Source organism: Cynocephalus volans, chromosome 2, assembly GCF_027409185.1.
Source record: "Cynocephalus volans isolate mCynVol1 chromosome 2, mCynVol1.pri, whole genome shotgun sequence".
Taxonomy (NCBI): domain Eukaryota; kingdom Metazoa; phylum Chordata; class Mammalia; order Dermoptera; family Cynocephalidae; genus Cynocephalus; species Cynocephalus volans.
Window position 1 is genome coordinate 213,060,620 of NC_084461.1, and position 22,766 is coordinate 213,083,385.

Genomic DNA, 22,766 nt, shown 5'->3' on the forward strand with positions numbered 1-22,766 from the left:
TGGTTCGATGAACCCCAGTACAGTACATCTTCCAACTGAGAATCAGTACTTTAACCATTTACTTTTTAATTTTATTTTTGTGTTTGTAGATTTTAAAAATTGAAACATAATTAATTATACATATTTGTGGGGTACAGAGTTAAATATCAATACCTGTATACAATGTGTGATGATCAAAACAGGATAATTCGTATATTTTTCATTACAAAACATAATCACTCTTTGTGACCCTTTACCAATTTCTTACTAACTCTCCTCCCTCTCCCCCATCTCTAGTAACCACAGTTCTGTTCTCTCCTTTTAAAAGTTGAACATATTATTGATTATTGTATCTTTCTTTCTTTCTTTTTTATTTGTTGATTTTTTAGTTCCCACTTATGAGTGAGGACATGTGGTATTTCTCTTTCTGCGCCTGGCTTATTTCATTTAACATAATTTTCTCCAAGCTCATCTGTGTTGCTGGGAATGGCAGAACTTCATTCTTTTTTATGGCTGAGTAGTAGTCCATGGTGTATATATACCACATTTTCTTTATCCAGCCATCTGTTGATGAACATTTAGATTGGTTCCATCTCCTGGCTATTGTGAATAGAGCTGCAATAAACATGAGAGTGCAGGTATTTCTTTGACATGATCATTCCACTCTTTTGGGTATATATCCAGCAGTGGGATCGCTGAATCATAAGGCAGTTCTATCTGTAGTTGTTTGAGAAACCTCCATACCATTTTCCATAATGGCTGTACTAATTAACAGTTCTACCAACAGTACAGGAGGGTTCTCCTTTCTCCACACCCTCACCAACATTTGTTATTCTCAGTCTTTTTGATAAAAGCCAGTCTAACTGGGATGAGATGATACCTCAGTGCAGTTTTGATTTATTTGCATTTCCCTGATTCTTAGTGATGCTGAGAGGCCAGCATCACCCTAAAGCCAAAATCTGACAAAGACACACCAAAAAAAGAAAACTACAGGCTAACATCTTTGATGAACATAGACACAAAAATCCTTAACAAAATACTAGCACACAGAATACAGCAGCACGTCAAAAAGATTACACATCACAATCAAGCGGGATTCGTCCCAGGGATGCAAGGATGGTCCAACATATGCGAGTCCATAAACGTGATATATGACATCAACAAAATCAAGGACAAAAACCATATGATTATCTCATTAGACACAGGAAAAGCATTTGACAAAATTTAACATCCTTTATGATAAACTCTCAACAAATTTAGTATAGAAGGAAAATATCTCAATACAATAAAAGCCATATATGACAAACCCACCGCCAACATCCTCTGAATGGGAAAAAGCTGAACGCTTTTCCTTTAAGAACAGGAATAAGACAAGGATGCCCACTCTCACCACTCCTATTTAACATAGTACTAAAAGTATTAGCCAGAGCAATTAGGCAAGAGAAAGAAATAAAGGGCATTAATTTTGGAAAAGGTGAAGTCAAATTGTCTCTGTTTGCAGATAACGTGATCCTATACATAGAAAAGCCTAAAGACTCTACAAACTCTTAAGAGCTGATAAATTATTTCAGTAGAGTTGCGGGATACAAAATCAACACACAAATATCAGTAGCAATTTTAGACAGATTGAAGTCTGGCTTGAGGAAGTAACCACTTGAGCTAAAGCCGACCCTCAGTAGCATTTTTATACTACAACAACAAACTAGCAGAAAAAGAAATCAAGAAAGCTAGCCCATTTACGATAGCTAACAAAAAAATAAAATACCTAGTAATAAATTTAACCAAGGAGGTGAAAGATCTATTCAACAAGAACTACAAATCACTGCTGAAAGAAATTAAAGAGACACAAAAAGGTGGAAAGACATTCCATGCTCTTGGACTGCAAGAATTAACATTGTGAAAATGTCCATACAAATGTGAAAAGCAATCTACAGATTCAACGCAATCCCCATCAAAATACCAATGATATTCTTCACAGAAATAGAAAAAACAAGGGGCCGGTTAGCTCACTGGTTGAGTGTGGTGCCAACAACACCAAGCAAGGGCTAAGATCCCCTTACTGGTCATCTTTAAAAAAAAAATAAAAGAAATAGAAAAAAAAATCCTAACATTCAAAATAATAATAATAATAATAATAAAGGTAGAGGCATTGTACTACCAGACTTCAAATTGTACTACAAAGCTGTAGTAACCAAAACAGCATGGTACTGGCATAAAAAACAGACATATGGAGCAATGGAACAGAATAGAGAACCCAGAAATCAACCCACATACTTACAGCTAATTGATCTTTGACAAAGGCACCAAGAACACATATTGGGGAAAACACTGCCTCTTCAATAAACAGTGCTGGGAAAACTGGACATCTATATAGAAGAATGAAACTTGACCATTACCTCTTGCTGTATACCAAAATCAACTCAAATGGATTAAAGACTTATATAAATATAAGACCTGAAACTATAAAACTCCTAAAAGAAAACATAGGAGAAACACTAAAGATGTAGGACTAGGCAAAGACTTTATGAATAAGACCTCAAAAGCATAGGCAACAAAAGAAAAAATAAGCAAATGGAATTATATCAACCTAAAAAGCTCCTGCACAGCAAAGGAAATGATCAACAGAGTGAAAAGAGACAGAACGTCAGAAATATTTGCAAACTATGCATCCAACAAGGGATTAACACCCATAATATGCAAGGAACTCAAACAGTAAAAAAACAGGTATCCTGATTAAAAAATGGGCAAACAAGCTGAACTGACATTTTTCAAAGCAAGTTATAAAAATGGCCAACAGACACATGGAAAAATGTTCACCATTTGCTTTACTGATCTCTGTGTGTACACCTTTTCTCTGACGTTTGAAAGTAAGTTGCAAACATCATGACACTTCATCCCTAAATACTTCAGCTCTGTCTCATAAGAATACGGAAATTCTCCTGCATCACCACCAGACCACCAATAGACCTGAAAATTTAAAAATACCCCCATGTTTATTATTTGAGATGGAATGGATCTACTATCCATTCCATCTCAAATTTCCCCAGTTGTTCCCCAAATGTCTTTTAGTGTTTATTTAAGTCTCTCTCTCTCTTTTTAAAAAGAGATAAAATCTTAAAGATACAGCTAAAGTCTTGTCCCCATCTCTTCCTCTTTCTCCCTCCACAGAGGCAGCCACTCCTTAAATTTGAGTGTGTCCTCCTGCTGCAAGTTTCTATATTTTTATTACATATATCTATCTGTAAACAATACATAGTATTATTTTGTGTTTTAAAATTTTTCTTAAATGATATCATACTTGACCTACCCTTTGGCAACAAGTATTTTTTTCATGCAACATCACATTTGTAAGATTTATGTTGATACATGTAGATCCACTGCAATCATTTCAACTGTGCATGATATTCCAGTGTGTAAATGACCAAAGGGTTTTTAACCATTCCCTTGCTAATGGGCAATTAGATTGTTCCCATTTTTTTCTATTATCAGGTCCACAATGTCTTGTTTGGAATTCCCGAATCCCAAAAGCTTTAAAAACCTAGTTTTGTTTTTTTCTTAGTAAGTTTAGAACAAATTCATTTGGCAGCAAAAACTGACCTGACAAAATGAGAGGCTACTTATACTCTTTATCCACTTGGTGTGAAGTCATATATTTCATTGCATTAATGAGTCTGATTATGGGTTGCTGTCCCCAACCCCAAAGGGTCTAATATCTAATGTAGTGTAAGCATCAAATTACATTTCTACAAAACGTTCTTCTTTTTTTTTTTTTTTTTAAAGATGACCAGTAAGGGGATCTTAACCCTTGACTTGGTGTTGTCAGTACCACGCTCTCCCAAGTGAGCTAACCGGCCATCCCTATATGGGATCTGAACCCGTGGCCTTGGTGTTATCAGCACCGCACTCTCCTGAGTGAGCCACAGGCCGGCCCTCTACAAAACCTTCTAAATCCTGGAATACCTCTCACCTCTGAGATTTCAGGTATAAAATTGCGGACCTGTGTGATGAGCATGTGTGTATGTTTCCTGACGTATGTGTGGGAGGACTACCTGGAAGTGGGATCACTCAGTACTCTACTGTACAGATCAACTGCTCTCCAAAGGGGTTGTACCTGTTCATACTCCCAGCAGCAGTGCAAGAGATCACCTCTCTCATGAACCAACACACGCACTCGTTTACTTTCTAGGAGAAGGAATAGGATTATGGATGATTATCACTTTTGAAAATACATTTTTATTTTTTTTAAAAGATGACCGGTAAGGGGATCTTAACCCTTGACTTGGTGTTGTCAGCACCACGCTCAGCCAGTGAGCAAACCGGCCATCCGTATATGGGATCCGAACCCGGGGCCTTGGTGTTATCAGCACCGTACTCTCCCGAGTGAGCCACGGGCCGGCCCTTGAAAATACATTTTTAAAGTAAAATTCTTTAGAATAGTTCTGGATATTTTTAAAAAATTGCAAAGACAGTACGGAGAGTTCCTGTATACCTCACACCCAGTTTACCTTACTATTAACTTACTACATTAGTATGGTAAATTTGTCACAATTAATGCACCAATATTGATAATTACTACTAACTAAAGTCTACGTTTTATTTCATTTCCTTCATTTTTACCTAAGTCTTTTTTCTTTTCCAGGATCCCGCCCAGGACTCCACATTTAGTCATCGTGTCTCCTTAGGCTCTTCTTGGCTATGACAGTTTCCCAGGCTTTGATTATTTTTGCTGACTGTATTAGTCCTTTATGTTGCTTATCAGAAAATACCTGCAACTGGGTGATTTACAAAGAAAACAAAATTTATTGCTTAAAGTTTCTGAGGCTGGGAAGTCCAAAGTCCTTCTGGTGGTGGCAACAGTGACCCAGGGGTCTCACACTGCCAGATGGTGGAAGCAGACAGAACAGAGAGAACAGAGAGAGAGAGATAGATTCTCCTCTCTTCTTATAAAGCCCTCAGAACCATGCCCCGGACCACCATTTTTAATCCATTCACTACTGCATGGTCCTACAATCTAATCACCTCTTCAAGGCTCCACCTTTCAATTACAATAACAGGATTTCCTACCCTCTTAACAGTCACAGTGGGGGCTAAGTTTCTAATACACAAAACTTGGGGGACACGATTCAAACTTCAATGAGTTTTGGAGGACATAATTCAATCCACTATAATGACCTTGACAGTTTTGAGGAGTACTGGTTAGGTATTTTGTAGAATGTCCCTTAAATGGGGTTTGCCTAATGTTTTTCTCATAATTAGACTGGGGTTATTGGTTTTTGGAAGGAAGACTGTATTAATCTGTTTTTGTGTTGCTTATAATGGAATACCTGAAACTGGGTAATTTATAAAGAAACTAAGTTTATTTTGGCTCACAAATCTGGGACAGCTGCATCTGGTGCAGGCCTCAGGCTACTTCTATTCATGGGGGAAGTAGCAGGCAGATGGTGGGTGCAAGCACATCACACAGTAAGAGGAAGCAAGACAGAGAGAGAGGGGAGGTTCTAGGGTCCCTTAAACAACCAGTTCTCGTGGGGACTAATAGAGTGAGAACTCACTCACTACTCCCCTCTTCCTCCTCCCAGGTCCACCCCATAACTCAAGCTCCCAACATTGCTAAGTTGGGGATCAGATTTTGCCATGAGCTTTAAGGGGATAACATATCCAAACCCTATCAAAGACCATGGAGGAAAAGTGCCATTTTTGTCACATTATATCAAGGGAACACACCATCAACATGACTTAATCACTGTTGCTGTTGACCCTGATTGCCTGGTTGGGGTCATGTTTGTAGGGTTCTTCACTATGAAGTTCCTTTTCTCCCTTTCCATACTGTCCTACTATGAAGAAAATCACTACGCACAGCCCACACTTAAGGAATGGGGGGTCAGTCTCTACTGAGGGCAGAGTACCTACATAAATTATTTGGAATTCGGAGCAGGAAATTTGCTCAGTCTCTTCAATTTATTTATTCAGTATGACCTATCTATATACCAGGGTACTTCAAAAAGTTCATGGAAAGATTCATATTATCTTTTAATTCTATTTTCCCACTCTCTTATATTTCCTATCTCTCATGTATTGATATATATCATCATATATATCAATATATCTGTCTATATCAGTATGAACTCATAGATATTAATTTTGTATTTTGAGTTCTAATATTGTTGCAGTGAGTTACTGTGAACTCGCAGGGAGAGGCAGGAAACACCAAGCCTTAAGACAGGAAACAGAATTTATCAATATGCTGGCATCAGTTCAGCGGACTCTTGTCCAAAGGCTGAGCCCCGAATGCAGTGGGGCTGTTATTTTTATCTTTTAGCATTTCCAGGTTTTTGTCAGCACCACACTCTCCCAAGTGAGCCACAGGCTGGCCCTCATTTCCAGGTTTTTGCAACAGGGCAAGAGAAATGATCTTATGATCTTATGATCTTACATGGTTAAGACTCTGTCTCAGGGTGGAAAATTGCAGCAGGGGAGAAGCAGGATGGAAAATCCCATTACAGCAGTCTGTGGCAACCGCAGTGTGAGACAAGGTAAGGGTGCAGCTGAGTCTGTATGACATCTGGGTGGGGGTCTTGGTTACAGCATAGCATGGCACAGCATGGGTACCTAACAGCCACAGCTGGGCGGGACATAGCCAGGTAAGTTAAAGTGCCTCAATACAATACTACTTTATTTTGTTGCTCAAATTTTTCCAGGTTTGGCCATTGGAAGCTCTTTCAGTTGGCTCTCATCTCTTTGTCACACCTCCATCAGTGTGGATTTGTTCTTTTTTAAGCAGTCCCTTACTTTGAGGCACTACAAGAGGATCATCTTATATATTTCCTGCCCAGTCTGAGAAATCACCACTTTTCCCAGGAGGCCTGCTTCCTTCTATTGGAGAATGATATTTGAAACCAAGATCTGGGTGCAAGGTATGCTCATTGCTACTGCAACATTGTTGTTTCTGGACCTTCTCAGCTAAGAGCAGGAAAATATATATGTGTATACTAACCTGCATGTATATACATGTTTCTATAAATATTTCTATATGTAGCCATCTGTATCTGCAGTAAGCTACACATGAATCCATACTGATGTCTCCAACTCTAAGCTATTATCACATGGATCATTCTAGCATCCTCCCCTTGCCTGTTACCCTCCCAATAGTGAAACATCTGCCTCCCAGCACCCATATCCATTTACTTAATTGTTCATTTCTGTACACATAAATAATATGAATTTTAGAATTGATAATCCATATCCCTGTAAGAAATAACTTTATCAACTAGAGTTCAGTGTTTATATACAGTTCCTTTTGCTTTAGTCTTACAGACTCCATTCATTTACAAAGTTACTTAGGTCAGCATCTTTTTCTACCACCCTCTTTGGTGAGGTCGTTTCATGCATAATATGTAACACAGTTAGAATGTTTGGTCACATTCTGCATTCCATTCTGGGATCCTCCAATCTCCTAAGTGATTTTTTAAAAAATTACATACATTAAGGCTCATTCTATGTGCTGTACATTTCTATGGGTATTGACGAATGGATAATATCATGTATCCATTATTAATGTCATATAGAATAATTTCACTTCCTAAAAAATTCACCATGCTTCACTTGTTCACCTTTTCTCACACCCAAACCCAGGCAACCACTGATGTTATTACTGTTTCTACATTTTGCCTGTTTCAGAATGTCATATACTTGGATGGTATTCTTTTCAGATTGGTTTTTATCTCTTAGTAAAATGCATTAAGATTAACCTATATCTTTTTGTTGCTTGATAGCTCCTTCCTTCTTATTGCTTTATAGTATTTTATTATATAAATGAAACACAGTTTGTTCATCCATTCACTTATTGAGGGCATCTTAGTTGCTTCTATTTTTTGAACAGTATGAGTAAAGCTGATATAAATTTGCATGTAGGTTTGGGTGTGGATATAACTTTCAAATCAGTTGGGTAAATACATAAGAGCATAATTGCCAGATTGTATTTGTGAGATTATGTTTAACTTCCTACTTGTTTTATTTTTAAAATTTTACTTACTTTTTGAATTGGCAATGTATGCACACAGTATCAAATTCAAAAGTAAGTCTCCCTCCTATTTTATACTCCAGCTTCCCTCAATTTACCCTCTCCAGAGAGACAATGCCTATCTTGTGATACTTACAGATGTTAAAAGGAATTATCCAAAACTTTGAAACACAACAAGTAGCTACATGTCCTTTCAAAGTCACACTGAGACATTACATAAGGCTCACCTGAGGATTTATTAACTCTCTAGGGCAGTGGTTCTCAGAGTGTAGAATGTGGACCCTGGGGGGTGTCCAAGGTCAAAATAACAATACTATGATATTATTTGCTTTTTTACTATGTTGACATTTTGCACTGATGGTGTGAAAGCAATGGTGGGTAAAAATGCAAGTGTCTTAGCAGGAACCAAGGCAATGGCCCTTTTCTAGTTTGCTAGGGCTGCTGTAATAAAGTACCACAGACCGGGGGGCTTAAACAACGGAAATTTATTGTCTCACAGTTCCAAGACCAAGGTGCTATTAGGGTCAGTATCTCTTCCTGGCTTGTAGCAGTCACACTGTGTTCTCACATTGCTTCTTCTGTGTGTGCTCACAGAGGATCTCTAGCGTCTCTTTCTCTTCTCATAAGGATACCAATTCTATCAGGGAAGGGCCCCATCCCTATGACCTCATTTAACCTTAATCACCTTCCTAAAGGCACTGTCTCTCCAAAAACAGTCACACTGGGAGTAGGGGCTTCAACATCTGAATTTTAAGAGGGCATTTTCAATCCATAACAGGTACCAAACTCTGCTAAGTATGCATTGTATTCTTCACTGCCTTACACTAGTAGTAAAAATATCACAGTTTCACTTAAGAATGTTCCTGATGAAGTGTTATAATTGTGAATTTTATTAAACGTTGACTCTGAGAACAAGTCTTTTTAATATTCTGTGTGATGAAAGGAGAAGAACATATAAAATACTTCTGATTCATTGAAGTACCATGGCTGCTTTCATGCACAGCACTTGTGCCAGCTAAGTGAGCTGGACCTCTTTGTGTGGTACATCATTTTTACTTGAACGACAGAATGAGTAAGACTGTCACCTCAAGGAAATCCATTGATAGTATTTATTACCAATAATAAAGTTCAAGTTTTTAAGCTAAAATTAGAATTTCTAAAAACCTATATCCTGCCTCCATGAGCTTAGCAGCTTCCCAGTAATCAGACTTCTTTGATGAGCTCGGTGGTGATACTAATGACAGCGATTTGTTGATGTTGTGTAACGAAATGAGGAAACATTTGGAAGAGGTGCATAATGCAGTGGATCAACATTTTCCAACAACTAATGTAACAATGGTACAAAATCATGCATTCATGTAAAGATCCATTCAAAGTGCAGAATAGACCAATGTAATAGAATAGGAAAAGTTTATTGGTATGGTTTTAGATTTCATGTTGCAAGTAACCTTTAAGAAACTACCACTTGTTGAATTTTGATGTAGTTTTAAAAACAAATACCCACATGTATTTGAAAAGACAAAACACGCCTCTCACTTCCAACTACCTCTGTGTGAGATTGGTTTTTCATATACATCAAAACAACATATTACAATGCAGTTAATGCAGAAGTAGATGTGAAAATCTGGGGGTCTTCTATTAAGCCAGATATTAAAGAGATTTGGAAAAACGTAAAACTATGGTACTCTTCTCACTAAACTTTTATTGCTTTGGAGGACATTATTTTTTCATAAAAGTATGTTAACATGTAATGTGTTTTTTGTGGTTATTTAAAAATGAATAAATAAATAGTTTAAATTTTTCTAAGTTTTAATTTCTAATATGGTAAATACCGATAAATATAATGCACATAAACAAAGTTCTTTGGAGTCTTCAACAAAATTTTTTTTGCTGCGCTCCCAAGCGCGGCACTCTCCCAAGTGCGCCACGGGGCTGGCCCTACTTCAACAAATTTTAAGTCAAAAAAGTTTCAGAACCACTGCTCTATGACAATTTACCTGAGTTTGACTTTATTTACAATTCATTAGAGCCCATACACTATGAAGGTATACGTTAACTTGTAGATTTCAGTCCGGCAGAGGTGCAAATCATTTTTTTCCATTAGAAAATGTAACCTATGGTATTATCATATTGAAGAACACCAGCAGGCTTTGTGTCCAACTTAATAATGTTACTCACAGCTGTTATTAACAAGAAATTCATACAACCCGCATACACGCATTTTCCCTTATCTGGCCCACTAACAAAACGCTTACGGCGGCCGGTTCTAACCACGGGATCCGGACACCTGGGCGGGAATTCAACCCAGAAAGCCGCACGGCTCCACAGAGCACGTGACGGAACCCGAGCGACCGCGCGACGCTGCCCTTACCACAACTCTTCCGCCCGTTTCAAACGTGTCCACCAGATGCGTTCGGCGCAGCAGCCACGGGCCTCCTCGCGCGTAGGAACCACGCTAGGGCGCACGTCGGCCTCTCTCAGGTAGAGCCACCCGAGGGAAGCCCGGCCGGGCAGCTGGCCCGGGGAAGGCAGCTCGGGTCAAGGGGCGGAACCAGCGCGGACCGGAAGTTTAGCGGCTGCACCGCCCGGCGGAGCCGTTGGCCGCGCACGCCGGAAGTGGCGGTCGGCCGGCCGAGGCGGCGCCCGTAGTGTGGAGCGTCGCTCGGGCGGGCGGCGACATGGAGCCCGGGGCGGCCGAGTTGTACGACCAGGCCCTGCTGGGCATCCTGCAGCACGTGGGCAACGTCCAGGACTTCTTGCGCGTTCTCTTCGGCTTCCTATACCGCAAGACCGACTTCTACCGACTGCTGCGCCACCCGTCGGACCGCATGGGCTTCCCGCCCGGGGCCGCGCAGGCCCTGGTGCTGCAGGTGAGGCGGGGGGTCCTTTTGCCGGGAGCCGCCGCCCGGGCTACCCCATCCCCGCGCGGCCTGCCCTCCAAGCCCCCCAGCCTGCCTCCACCTTACCCTGAGGTCTGGGATGATCCTGCGAGGATGGCTTGAGTATTTCGAGGCGCGGATCAGGTGTCAGGTGTTTCTTCCAGGAAAGCAGCGCGGTCTTGCCCAGGCGTCCTGAGGTGTCAGAGCAGTCCGCAGGCTGCTGGGGGCTGTGCTCAGCACCCCGCAGCGCGACCCTTGACAGCGCTGGGGGGTTGCTGGTAGCGGTGAAAACCGCGGGTGCCCGACGGGAGGGTGGATGTTTATAGCAGAAACCTGCATGTCCCAGAGCTGCCACAGACTCTGGAGGTGGCAGGGATGACGGAGGCATTGTTGCTATTGTGCTGTTTATCAGTGGGTGTGGCCGCATGTTTGTAATGTGACTTCCCAGGTCAAAAAGTGTCATTGTGGTGATTATAAGTTACACTTGGGCTTAAATATGAACATCCCAGGTTAAATTTACGGTATGTGTGAAGTGCTATCAATACTCATTCAGTGAAGTTGACTGGGCATTTTTTAATGTAATTAATTATCAAGCATTTACTGATTGTATTTTACACTCTCAGCTGCCATAGGCACTGGTGTTGTGGGTGTTTGAGCAATGGTCTCTCCTTGTGACATTTACAGTTAAGAACATAAAACACAGAAGGTAATAGAGAACACTGCAAGGCTAGTTATGGGATAGAGCCAGTTGGAAGGAAAGGAATAGAAACGATGGTTGAGAAACCAAGGTTTTGTAGGAGAAGTGGGACTTTTGGCGATATTGAAGGAAAGTGTCCAGCCAAGCATTGAGCCTGTTTGTAGGAACCTTAGAAGATAGAGAAGCTGATGCTACTTCCCACACTTCTCTAGCACAGTACTTTTTGTAAAGTGCTTCGAATGTTACCTTCCTCAAGTCTTACTGCAGGTTGACAGTGTTGCTTTTCTCAGTGTCTGCAGGAAGAAACCAAAGCTTAGAATGACTGAGTAAACACCACAGTAATATGGTCAAATGAGGGGAGGGGACAGAGCTTCATTGGGGTTCAATTTTAGAACTTAAGGCGATTCCTAATTCTTATCAGTGGCCCAAATGCCATCAGAATGATCGGAGAGCTGTTGGAGGTGGCTTTTAGCATGACCTTATGACAGTTTAAAGAAGTTTTGCCATTTGATCTTCACAGTGGTCTCTATAAAATACTCATAGATAAGGTTGGATTTTTAAGTACCAGTTCAACAAGGTTAAGTGATTTGACCAAGAACACACACATCCTAGAGCTGGAACTCAAAACTTAATTTTTCTGATTTCAAATTTTTCTCTATTTAACTGTTCCATAATAAATAGCACGGTGAGAACACTTTTATCTAGGATGATTGCAGCTTGCAGAAAGGTGTGGAGAAGAAAGGAACATTTACTGAATGCCTAGTACTAGGGATCTTCAAAAAGTTCACGGAAAGACTTGTATTATATTTAAATTCTATTTTTCCACGAACTTCTTGAAGTACTGTACGTACTAGTGTCAGGTCTTTTACTTTCTGGGGTATTATCTTATTTAACCATTAACATAAGCTGAGAGGTTGGGCAATAAACTGAGGCATGCATTCATTTATCTGATAACTACAGTTGACTCTTGAACAACACAGGTTTGAATTGTGCAGGTCCATTTATACTTGATTTAAAAAAAAATCTGCATACAAATGGACCTGAACAATTCAAAGAGTTTCTTTTTCTTTTTTTTTTTTTTTAAAATGACCGGTAAAGGGATCTTAACCCTTGACTTGGTATTGTTAGCACCACGCTCACCCAATGAGCCAACCGACCATCCCTATATGGGATCCGAACCTGTGGCCTTGGTGTTATCAGCACCACACTCTCCCGAATGAGCCACAGGCCGGCCCTCTTTTTTTTTTTTTTTTTCTTTTACGGTGGTCCTTATGCTGAATTCATTTATCTAAGAATATAGTATATAATACATATAACATACAAAATAAGTGTTAATGGACTGTTTGTTTTTGGTAAGGCTTTTGGCCAATGGTAGGCTATTAGTAGTTAAGTTTTTGGGGAGTCAAAAATTATACATAGACTTTTGACTCCCTGGGGGGTCAGCGTGCCAACCCCTGTGGGTTGTTCAAATGTCAACTGTATTTATAAAACACCTCTTACAGGTTAAGTTGCTCTTATAGATTAGGATTTGGTGATCAGTCTCATGAAGTGGTAGAGGTGGGGCACAGGGACAGAGGAGGAGAAGGGATGAGTCAAAGGTGATCCAAGTTTTCAAACTTGGGTGACTGGAATAATGGTATGCATTAACTGAACTATCACCTGGGTTTAGGGGAAAAAGTTTAGTTTTAGACAAGTTGTATTTGAGGTTGCAGACAGAAGTCCCTGCCCATAGGCTGTTGGAATCATGGGATTGGATCTTGTAGTAGATGGAGGTGGTCTGAGGCAGAGAGAAGAGCTGAAGGTGGAGGACAGACTTTGGGGAATAATTGCAGTTCAGGGCAGTAAGTTTCACAGAAACTAAGGGGACATTCTCCAGCAGACAGTTGAGAGGGGTGTTGTGTTTTCTGGAAGTGGATCTCAACCATTAGCATTGCCCAAGGCACTTTTAACAGCACACATTCCCTGGATATTTTGTTTGGGTAGATCAGGGTGAATCTTGGGGACCTATTCTTTTGTCCACAGAAACCCATTTGGCAGGAGACTTGTAAAGGTGATTTCATTATTGGCAAGCATTTTGTTGTGGGCTTAGGACATTAAAATATTGAATCAGACTGGTGACTTGGTACCCGCACAGCATTATCTCTTGGTGGTAGCAGGTCATCTCCTGACCCCCCCACCCCTACTTATCTGCCTATTAGGGGTTTTCTATTTCTGCTCCGACTCAATGGCATAAGATTTCTTCCTGTGCTCTCCACTCCCCCAGGTGGGATTCTTGGGGTCTCTGCTGAACATAGGCAGAGGGTTTGGATAGAAGTGTTGGGCTGCTCCATTCTGGAACTTGGAAGCTTTTCCTTGATCTTTTGGGGAGTGGACTGTTGGTGTAGTGTAAGGCTTCTCACTTTTCCTCCTAATACTAAGGGCTTGCACAGCTCGGAATGCCCCCAACAGGAATGATGTATGTGAAAATTGCATTCCACTGCATAATATATTAGCATGTTTTAAGAAAAAAAAGTTTAGGATGACATGTCATTCATTACAATTGATAATTCTATCTTTATCCTGGAGTTCAGCTTGAGAAGAACTGCTTAGAAATTCCTAACACAAGAATGAGGAAAGCTGGCTGTATCCTGTTCCTCATGTAACTTGTTGGGAAATCTTGGAAGAGTCACTTCACCTCTTATTAGCTGAGGAGATTGACTGGAGGTTACAGACGTCTCTTCCAGCACCACAATTCTGTGAGTCTAGAATGAGTACTGAGAACATGTGGCAGTTGTGATGTCCATAGTGAGTGATGTGAGAGAGTTTCCTGGTGGTGCGGGTGGGCAGGTCAGAGGAGGTCGGGTGTCCTGAGTAAGCAGGGTGGTGGGCACAGTGAGGACCATCGGGCCTGGGGTCCTGGGGGGTCCTGTGTTAGAAGTCTCAGGTGCTGTGAGAGAGTCCTTGTTGCTTTGCTTTTGTGGAGTTAAGATGAAGCTCTGTGGTGTCAGGTGGATGAGCAGCTCTGAGGGCAAAGGACCTTCGGGTCATACACATGCACATTAGAGAGAAGCCAGTCAGGGCTTCAGGTCGTCCGCAGAAGTGGAAATGGATCTAGTGTTTGCAGTTTTTAACCTTTTAGGATTTTATTGATTTTCCTTTGCCTACATTGTTGTTCCTCTGTCTTGCATTGTTTGGTGCATGCTGTGTAACTTTTAACTTTCTTTTTTTGCTGGCAGGACCTTGGGCAAGTTACCTAACCTCTCCAAGCCTTTTTACTTCCTCTTCTAAATGTTGATGTTATCTTCTTCACAGGATTTTTTGTGAAGGTTTTGAGAGAATGTTTGTAAAAGCATTTGGCATAGTTCATATGTTAGCACCCTTCTGTTTTATCTTACTGTGTGATGTGCAGAGCACTGTTATTTAATACTTGTCTGCATTCTAGCCCTTTGGAATCTGACACCTACCCCTTTTCCCAGGTTGATCTTTCAGGCTTTCCTCCCTCCAGCCACTGCAGGAGCTCTTGGTATTTCTTCATGAGCCTACTTCTTGGAGTTGTGGCATTTCCTCCAGTGGTTCCTGTGGAAGAGGTGTCTCTTGTTCAAGGTCAAATTGAGATCCCATTCCATCCAAGAAGCCTCCTTAGGTTTCCTTCACCAGAAATGCACATTCCTGTGCACAGTCTGACAGGGCATCAAGGACTCCATCATGCCCCTCTTGTATCTTGTAGAGTTGTGTTTGGGTCTGTGTTTACTGTACTTTTTTGGTGGGGAGATTGTAGTACCTTCAACAGTATGACTGTGTCTCAGAAAAGGTGAAAGGCTTGTCCACACACTAGAATTTCAAGTTCATATAAGGCAGGAGCTGTCACTTTGATTTTTCTGTGTTCCTTGCACACTTTAGGCACATAGTAGATGTTTGTTGAGTTGAATGCCCATACCTCCCCCCAGCTCTTGCAATGTGGGAAAGATAGCAGCAGTTGAAGCCTGGTTGCATTGGATTGAAGTTCAACTACAGCTTCATCTTTCATTTTTGATTCCGTGTTGTTGGTGCCTTTATAACCTACAGTACCAGGACAGTGTGTTCTTTGCATTGTGAACAAGACTGTTTGGGGCCTGTAAGAATTGTGACAGGTAAGACCATCTAGCTATACATCCTTTAGGTATGTAAATATTGTTAGCATTGGCTTGTAAGTTTTTGATTTTGTTGATTTTGGGACCCTCCTGTTAAAGACCGCTTTCCTATCAGCTTTTGGTGAAGTTGTGGTGCATTTCCATTTTGTCAATGGGAACATGTTTTGGTCTACTGTTTTTTAATTCTCTACTTACCAGATTTTGCTACATTTCTACAGAATGTATGGTACAATATGGGGCAGATGAACTGATTGCTGGGTTGCTGTTTGGTTTTAGGTATTCAAAACCTTTGACCACATGGCCCGTCAGGACGATGAAAAGAGGAGGAAGGAGCTGGAAGAGAAAATCAGAAGAAAGGAAGAAGAAGAGGCCAACACTGTGGCAGCTGCTGCAGCCGAGAAGGAATCAGTCCCAGTCCCAGTCCAGGAAATAGAGATTGACTCCATCACAGAATTGGGTGGGCCTGGAGAAGTAGAGAAAGTGCAGCCTCCAGGCTCACAGGATGCTGTGCAGGAGGTGGCCCACAGCTCAGAGAAGGCAGAAGCTCCAGGAGCAGTTGCTGGTGCTGCTGAAGTTGCTAGGGAATCACCACCTCTTCCCAGGTAGGAACTTCAATATGAAGCTTCTTTCCTTTTCACCTGACATCTGGTGGTTGGGTTTGTCCATAATTGGTTCTCAGTTTGTGGCATACCAATTCTTTATTTCAGTATTTATTTAGCTCTTTATATTTGCAAACTGCATTACCGTCTTTCAGTTACATAGCATGGGAGGTCATTTGGCTCCAGTCTTCTTCCTTTTCCTCCTTTATGAGATAAAATGATAATCTATCCACAGTCACACAGCCAATTAAGAGCCAGAACCAAAATTAGAACACTTGGTTATCTCCACAAAGACCTAATTTTATCTATGTGTAGCGGCTTTGCCTCAGCGTCTCAATTCTTGGTGTTCTCCCTTTGGGAGCGCTGATGGGTTGCGTGGTCACAGTGCCCCAGGTGTACTGGACACCTGAAGAGGCAGTCCAGTGTAGGAGCCTGGATTCATGTCCTGGCTCGGCTACTTCCTAAATGTATTACCTTGGGCAAGCAAAGTAACCTTTCTGTATATTGACTTTCTCCTCTGTAAAATGGAGGTGATAATAATAGCACCTGCCTCTTAGGGCTGTTGTAAATTTTAAATGAGCTGAAGGTCAAGCAGCTAGTGAGTGGCAGAGATTGACTGTGACACAAGGTTTCCCTGACTCAAGCCCTGTGCTGTGCTGTGCTGTACTGTACTGTACTGTATTGTACTCACTTTTCAGGAGTTAGTTTTCCTGGGTGCTCTAAACTTGTTATGCAGTCCTTCCCTGTGGTCTGAGTGAGAGGAGCTGATACCTCCTTGTGTGTGAGCTGTGGCAGTGTCTGCAGGACAGCTGTGATCCTCTTGGCCTGCTTTGTTTTTAGGAAAATCTACTTTCTTCCCTCTGTAGAAGGACTGCCCCTGCCTCCCTTTGACTTCCCTTCTGTTCTTCCCACTCCTTGCATTCTCTCTCTGACCTGTTTTGAGCGAGTTTTTGAATCTAGTTTCTAGTTAATGAAGCAAAGTGAACAACTTGGAATGACATGTAAAATATGGAGGAGAAAATAAGTTTTATAAAGATAGGATGGGGCAAGACTGCAGTCTTAAGGCCAAACCTAATAATGGGGTTCAGAGAAAACAGTTGTTGATGGTTGAACCAAGTTGATGAAGGAGAGCAGGTCTTGACCTGGTCAAGAAGGGGCAGAATAAGGATGTGGAGTCTGGAAGCAGGATGGTGGGGGGGCATAGGTGGAGGGCAGATCTGATATTTCCTTTTAGCTTGAAGAACTTTAATATTTCTTGCAGTGCGGGTCTTCTTGTGATGAATTCTTTCAGCTGTAAATGCCTTTTAGTTTGTCTTCATTTCTGAGCATGTGTTTGCTGGATATAGAATTTCAGGTTGACACTTTTTTTTTTTTCAATACTTTAAAGAATGTCATTCCATTATCTTCTGGCTTGTATTGTTTCTAAGCAGAATTGAGTGGGCATTGTCTGTTTTCCTGCTATGTGATTTATCCCTCATCCCCCACCCCTTGTGCTGCTTTTAAGATATTTTATTTATCATTAGTTTCAGCAGTTTGATTATGTTTTGCTCTGGTATGGTTTACTTTGTTTTTATACTGCTTGGGGACTTTCGAGCTTCTTCCAGGCTTCCCTGCCTCTCCTCCACCAAGTCTCTTTTCTCTTTGTGCCTCCTTTGGAATAGTTTCTACTGCCCTGTCTTCAGGTTTACTATTTTTTCTCCTTTAGTGTCAAATCTTTGGCTAAACTCCTTCAGTATATTTTTTATTTCAGATATTATATTTTTCAGCTCTGCAAGCTCCCTTTGATTCTTTTTTTTTTAATGGCTTCAATTTCTACCCTTATTGCTTTTCTTTAAATCCATAATATATATAATAGCTATTTAATGTCTTTTTCTGCTAATTCCATTATCTCTTTCATTTCTTGGTTTGTTTCTGTTGACCGAGTTTTCTCCTGATTTTGAGTCACATTTTCCTGCTTCTTCACTTGTCTGGTAATTTTTTTTTTAATTAAAAGATGTTTATTTGTATATATTTGTGGGGTATAGTGTGTTGTTTCAATACATGCATGTATTGTACATTGATTCACTTAGGGTAGATAACATAGCTTTGTACTTGTTAATCCACCCCCCCACCCCATCCCCGCTGCCACCTCCCCCGCATAACCAGTATTCTACTCTGTACTTCTATGAGAACCACTTTTTTTGTTTGTTTTTAGATGTGAGATTATGGTGTTTGTCTTTCTGTGCTCGGCTTACTTCAGGTAACACGATGGTCTCCAGTTCCATCCATGTTGCTGTAAATAACAGTATTTCTTTTTTTTAATAGCTGAATAGTATTCCATTGTGTATAAATACCACAGTTTTTTTATACATTCATCTGTTGATGGGCATTTAGGTTATTCTCTTTCTTGGCTATTGTGAATAGTGTTGCAGTAAACATGGGAGCACAGGTGTCTCTTTGAAATGTTGATTTCATTTCCTTTGGGTAGCAATCCCAGTAGTGGGATTACTAGGTCATAAGGTAGTTCAATTTTTAGTTCTCTAAGGAACCTCCATACTATTTTCCACAGTAGGTGTACCAACTTACGTCCCCACCAACAATGTAGGAGAGTTCTCTTTTCTCCGCATCTTCACCAGCATTTGTTATTTTCTGCCTTTTTGTTAATAGTCATTCTAAATGGAGTAAGAAGATATTTCATTGTAATTTTAATTTGCATTTCCCTGATGAGTAGTGATTTCAGCATTTTTTCATGTGACTGTTGGCCATTTACATGTTTTCTTTTGAGAAATGTGTGTTCAGGTCCTTTGTGCATTTTATAATTGGCTTGTTTTTTTGCTGTTGAGTTGTTTGATTTCCTTATATATTCTGGATATTAGCCCCTTGTCTGATGTGTAGGTTGCAAACACTTTCTTCTATTCAGTATGTTGTCTCTTCACTTTGTTGATATGTCCTTTGCTGTGCAGAAGCTTTTTAGTTTGATGTAGTCCCATATGTCCATTTTTGCTTTAGTTTCCTGTGCCTTTGTAGTCTTGTTCCCAAAAATGCTGCCCACTCCCATTTTGTGTAGCATTTTCTCTGTTTTCTCCTATCAGTTTCATCGTTTTGCGACTCAAATTTAGGTCTTTGATCCATTTTGAGTTGATTTTTGTGCGTGGTGAGAGATAGGGGTCTAGTTTCAATCTTGTTCATGTGGATGTCCAGTTTTTGCAGCACGATTTGTTGAAGATGCTGTCCTTTCCCTTTCCCCAGTGTATATTTTTTGGGGAAAAAAATCAGTTGGCTGTCAATGTGTGGGTTTATTTCTGAGCTCTATTCTGCTCCATTGGTCAGTTTGTCTGTTTTTATGCCAGTACCATGCTGTTTTGGTTACTATAGCTTTATAGTATATTTTGAAGTCGGCTAGTTTGATATTTCCAACTTTGTTCTTCTTGTTTAAGATTGCTTTGGCTATATGGGGTCTATTGTGGTTCCATACAATTTTTAAGATTGTTTTATCTGTTTCTATGAAGAATGTCATTGGTATTTTGATAGGGATTGCATTGAATCTGTAGATTGCTTTGGGTAATATGGACATTTTGGTGATTTTAATTCTTTCAATCCATGAACAGGGAATATCTTTCCATTTATTTGTGTCTTCAGTTCCTTTCACTAGTGTTTTATAGTTTTCATTGTAGAGGTTTTTCACTTCCTTGACTAAATTTACTTCTAGGTATTTTCATTTATTTGGTAGCTATTGTGAATGGGATTACTTTCTTGATTTCTTCTTCAGATATTTTATTATTAGGGTATAGGAACAACTATTGATTTTTGTGTGTTGATATTGTATTGTGCCACTTTACTGAATTCATTTATTAGTTCTAGTAATTTTTGGTGAAGTCTTTAGGGTTTTCTGTGTATAGGGTCATCTCATCTGCAAATAGGGATAGATTGACTTCCTCCTTCCCAATTTGGAGTTCCTTAATTGCTTTCTCTTGCCTTATTGTGTTGGTTAGAGTTTCCAGCACTATGTTGAATAAGATTGTCTCATAATTTTTGATTGGATGTAGACCAGTTATGAATGTTATGTTGTTGAGCCTATGGATTTTGGTTTTTTTTCTTTAAAGAGTATTGATTTTTGTTCTTGGAGGCAATTAATTTATTGGCAGATCCGTGTGATCTTTTAAAAGCTTGTTTTGAAGCTTTGTTAAGGTGTGTCTAGGGTACCTTTTATTCTAGGGCTAGGTTAGTCCTAGTCCTATTTCTAAGACATGGCTTTGTTGAAGTCTCTCTAAATGCTCCAGCTGTTCAGTGAGGTCTTTCCATTCTCGCTGGTTGAAACTTGAATACCTCCTAGCCCTGTGTAAGCTCTAGGGATTGTCCAGGTCATTTCCCCAGGATTTTCTATCTGCCCTAGAGAGTCACACTCTACACATATGTGGTTTAGTATTCTGCAGTTTTTTGGAGTTCTTTTTATGTGCATCTCCTCTTTATCAGTAGTCTTTCTATGAAATAATCAGATACGAGAATGAAGATTGAAATTACAAAACGTTTTCTTAATCTGTTCAGGCTGCTATAACAAAATATGGTAGTTTGGGTGGCTTATGAACATTAGACACTTTTTTTTTTTTTGACTGGTAAGGGGATTGCAACCCTTGGCGTGGTGTGGTCTGCACCATGCTCAGCCAGTGAGAGCAACGGCCATCCCTATATAGGATCTGAACCCACGGCCTTGGTGCTACCAGCGCCGCACTCTCCCGAGTGAGCCACGGGGCTGGCCCAACAGTAGACACTGTTTGCTCACAGTCAAGGTGCTGGCAGATTTGGTGTCTGGTAAGGACCCACTGGTTCATAGACCTCTGTCTTCTTGCTGTGTCCTCATATGGTAGAAGGGATGAGGAAGCTCTCTGGAGTTTATTTTATAAGGGCACTAATCCAGGCATGAGGGCTCTACCCTCATGACCTTATCACCACCCAAAGCACTACCTCCCAATACCATCATCTTGGGGTTAGAATTTAATGTATGAATTTTGGGGGGTACACAAACATTCAGTTCACTTCAGTTTTATTTATTCCAGCATTACATATATCAGCAAAATTTTGGAGGAATTTTGACTTTTTGTAGTAAGTGAGTGGTTAAATACATTTGTAAAATGTTTTTAACAATTACTGACATGGATCTTATGATAGTCAGTCTTATGTGTCAGTTTAGATAGGCTACAATCCCCAGTTATTCAATCAAACCATCTGGGTGTTGCTGTCCTGGGTGAAGGTATTTTGTAGATGTGATTAAAGTCCATAATCAGTTGTCTTTTAAGTAAGAGATATTGTCCTAGATGATCTGAGTGGTCCTGATCAATCAGCTGAAAACCTGAAAAGCAGAGCAGAGGCTTCTCTAAAGTAGAAGAAATTCCTCCTGTGGATGGCAGCGGCACTCAGTTTCTGGATAGTTCCACAATGGCCTGCCATAATGATTTTGGACTGGCATAACCAGCCGCCACAATCACGTAAGCTGCTTATTTGCAGTAAATCTCTTAATAAATATGTGCTGCTGGTTCTGTTTCTTTGGTTGAACCCTGACTTATATACATATTTTATGATATAACTTTAAGTGAGAAAAAGAGGATTCAAACTGTACGGTTTAATATCAAATTTGAGAAACATTTAAAATTACATATATGCAGAGAAAAGACCTAGAAGGAAATAAATTATTACTAATGGTCAACACAGAGTGGTGGAATTATGACTGCTCTTCACTTTCACCTTTGTCCCTTACTATATTTTCTGATTTTTCTACAATGAGCATACATTTTGTTTTATTATTTTTTGCATTCCTTTTATAATTTCTAAAAACTTAAAAGAGGAGATTTGTTTTTGATTTCTCAGTAATAGATTAGAATAGCCACCTTATTATCTTGTAGAGATTCTCTTTTTTAATTCTTGAACCAAAGTTGTATTCCAGGTTAGAATTAGAGATAGTTTAGCAAGTTCTACCTTGGTAATAAGTATAAAGTGAAGCCTTGGATGTGTTTCAGGAAACTTGGTAGCCTTCACTCTTCATTCAGATTAGCCTTGTACTAGAAGAATCCTGATCTTCCAACACTTCCAAGGACTGGAACTCAGTCTTCAGTTACTGTTTTTCTGTGAACAAACAGCAAGTTGTCGCACAGATCTCTAGTTACACCTGAAATGCAGTGTTTTGGCAGATCTTAAAAGAGAATGACCACTCTTTTCCTTCTTCTACCTTTAGCTGTATCCCAAGTCCCTCCATCAATGACCAAGGTAGCTCCTATAAACTGTAGATCTGCAGTTCTGGTAATTGAATAATTTAAGGTAGCTATTCTTTAAATGACTACACAGAAGCACTGTCTGTTCTGAGCACTTTGTCTAAAATTAGTTACTTTGAATCTGGGTCTTGGATTGCTGATTTCTTATGACTCTGGTTTGACACACGTTTGCTAGTGGTTCTGTACAGTATTAGGCAAAAACTCCCTTTTATTCTACTGTAAAGTCATATCACGTGCTTCA

General features: G+C 40.2%; 1 protein-coding gene across 2 annotated transcripts in view; it reads left to right on the forward strand.

Annotated features, from left to right (window-relative positions):
* Window positions 1–10,442: 10,442 nt before the first annotated feature.
* Window positions 10,443–22,766, forward strand: part of NUDCD3 (NudC domain containing 3) — a 103,256-nt gene continuing 90,932 nt past the window's right edge. Inside the window, exons 1-2 of one of the 2 annotated variants that reach the window (XM_063086927.1) lie at window positions 10,443–10,869; window positions 15,961–16,286. In XM_063086927.1, coding sequence (XP_062942997.1) covers window positions 10,678–10,869; window positions 15,961–16,286 — 518 coding nt within the window. In that variant the 5' untranslated portion in view covers window positions 10,443–10,677. The remainder of the gene's footprint in view (window positions 10,870–15,960; window positions 16,287–22,766) is intronic. The other variant, XM_063086926.1, reaches the window with a different exon arrangement.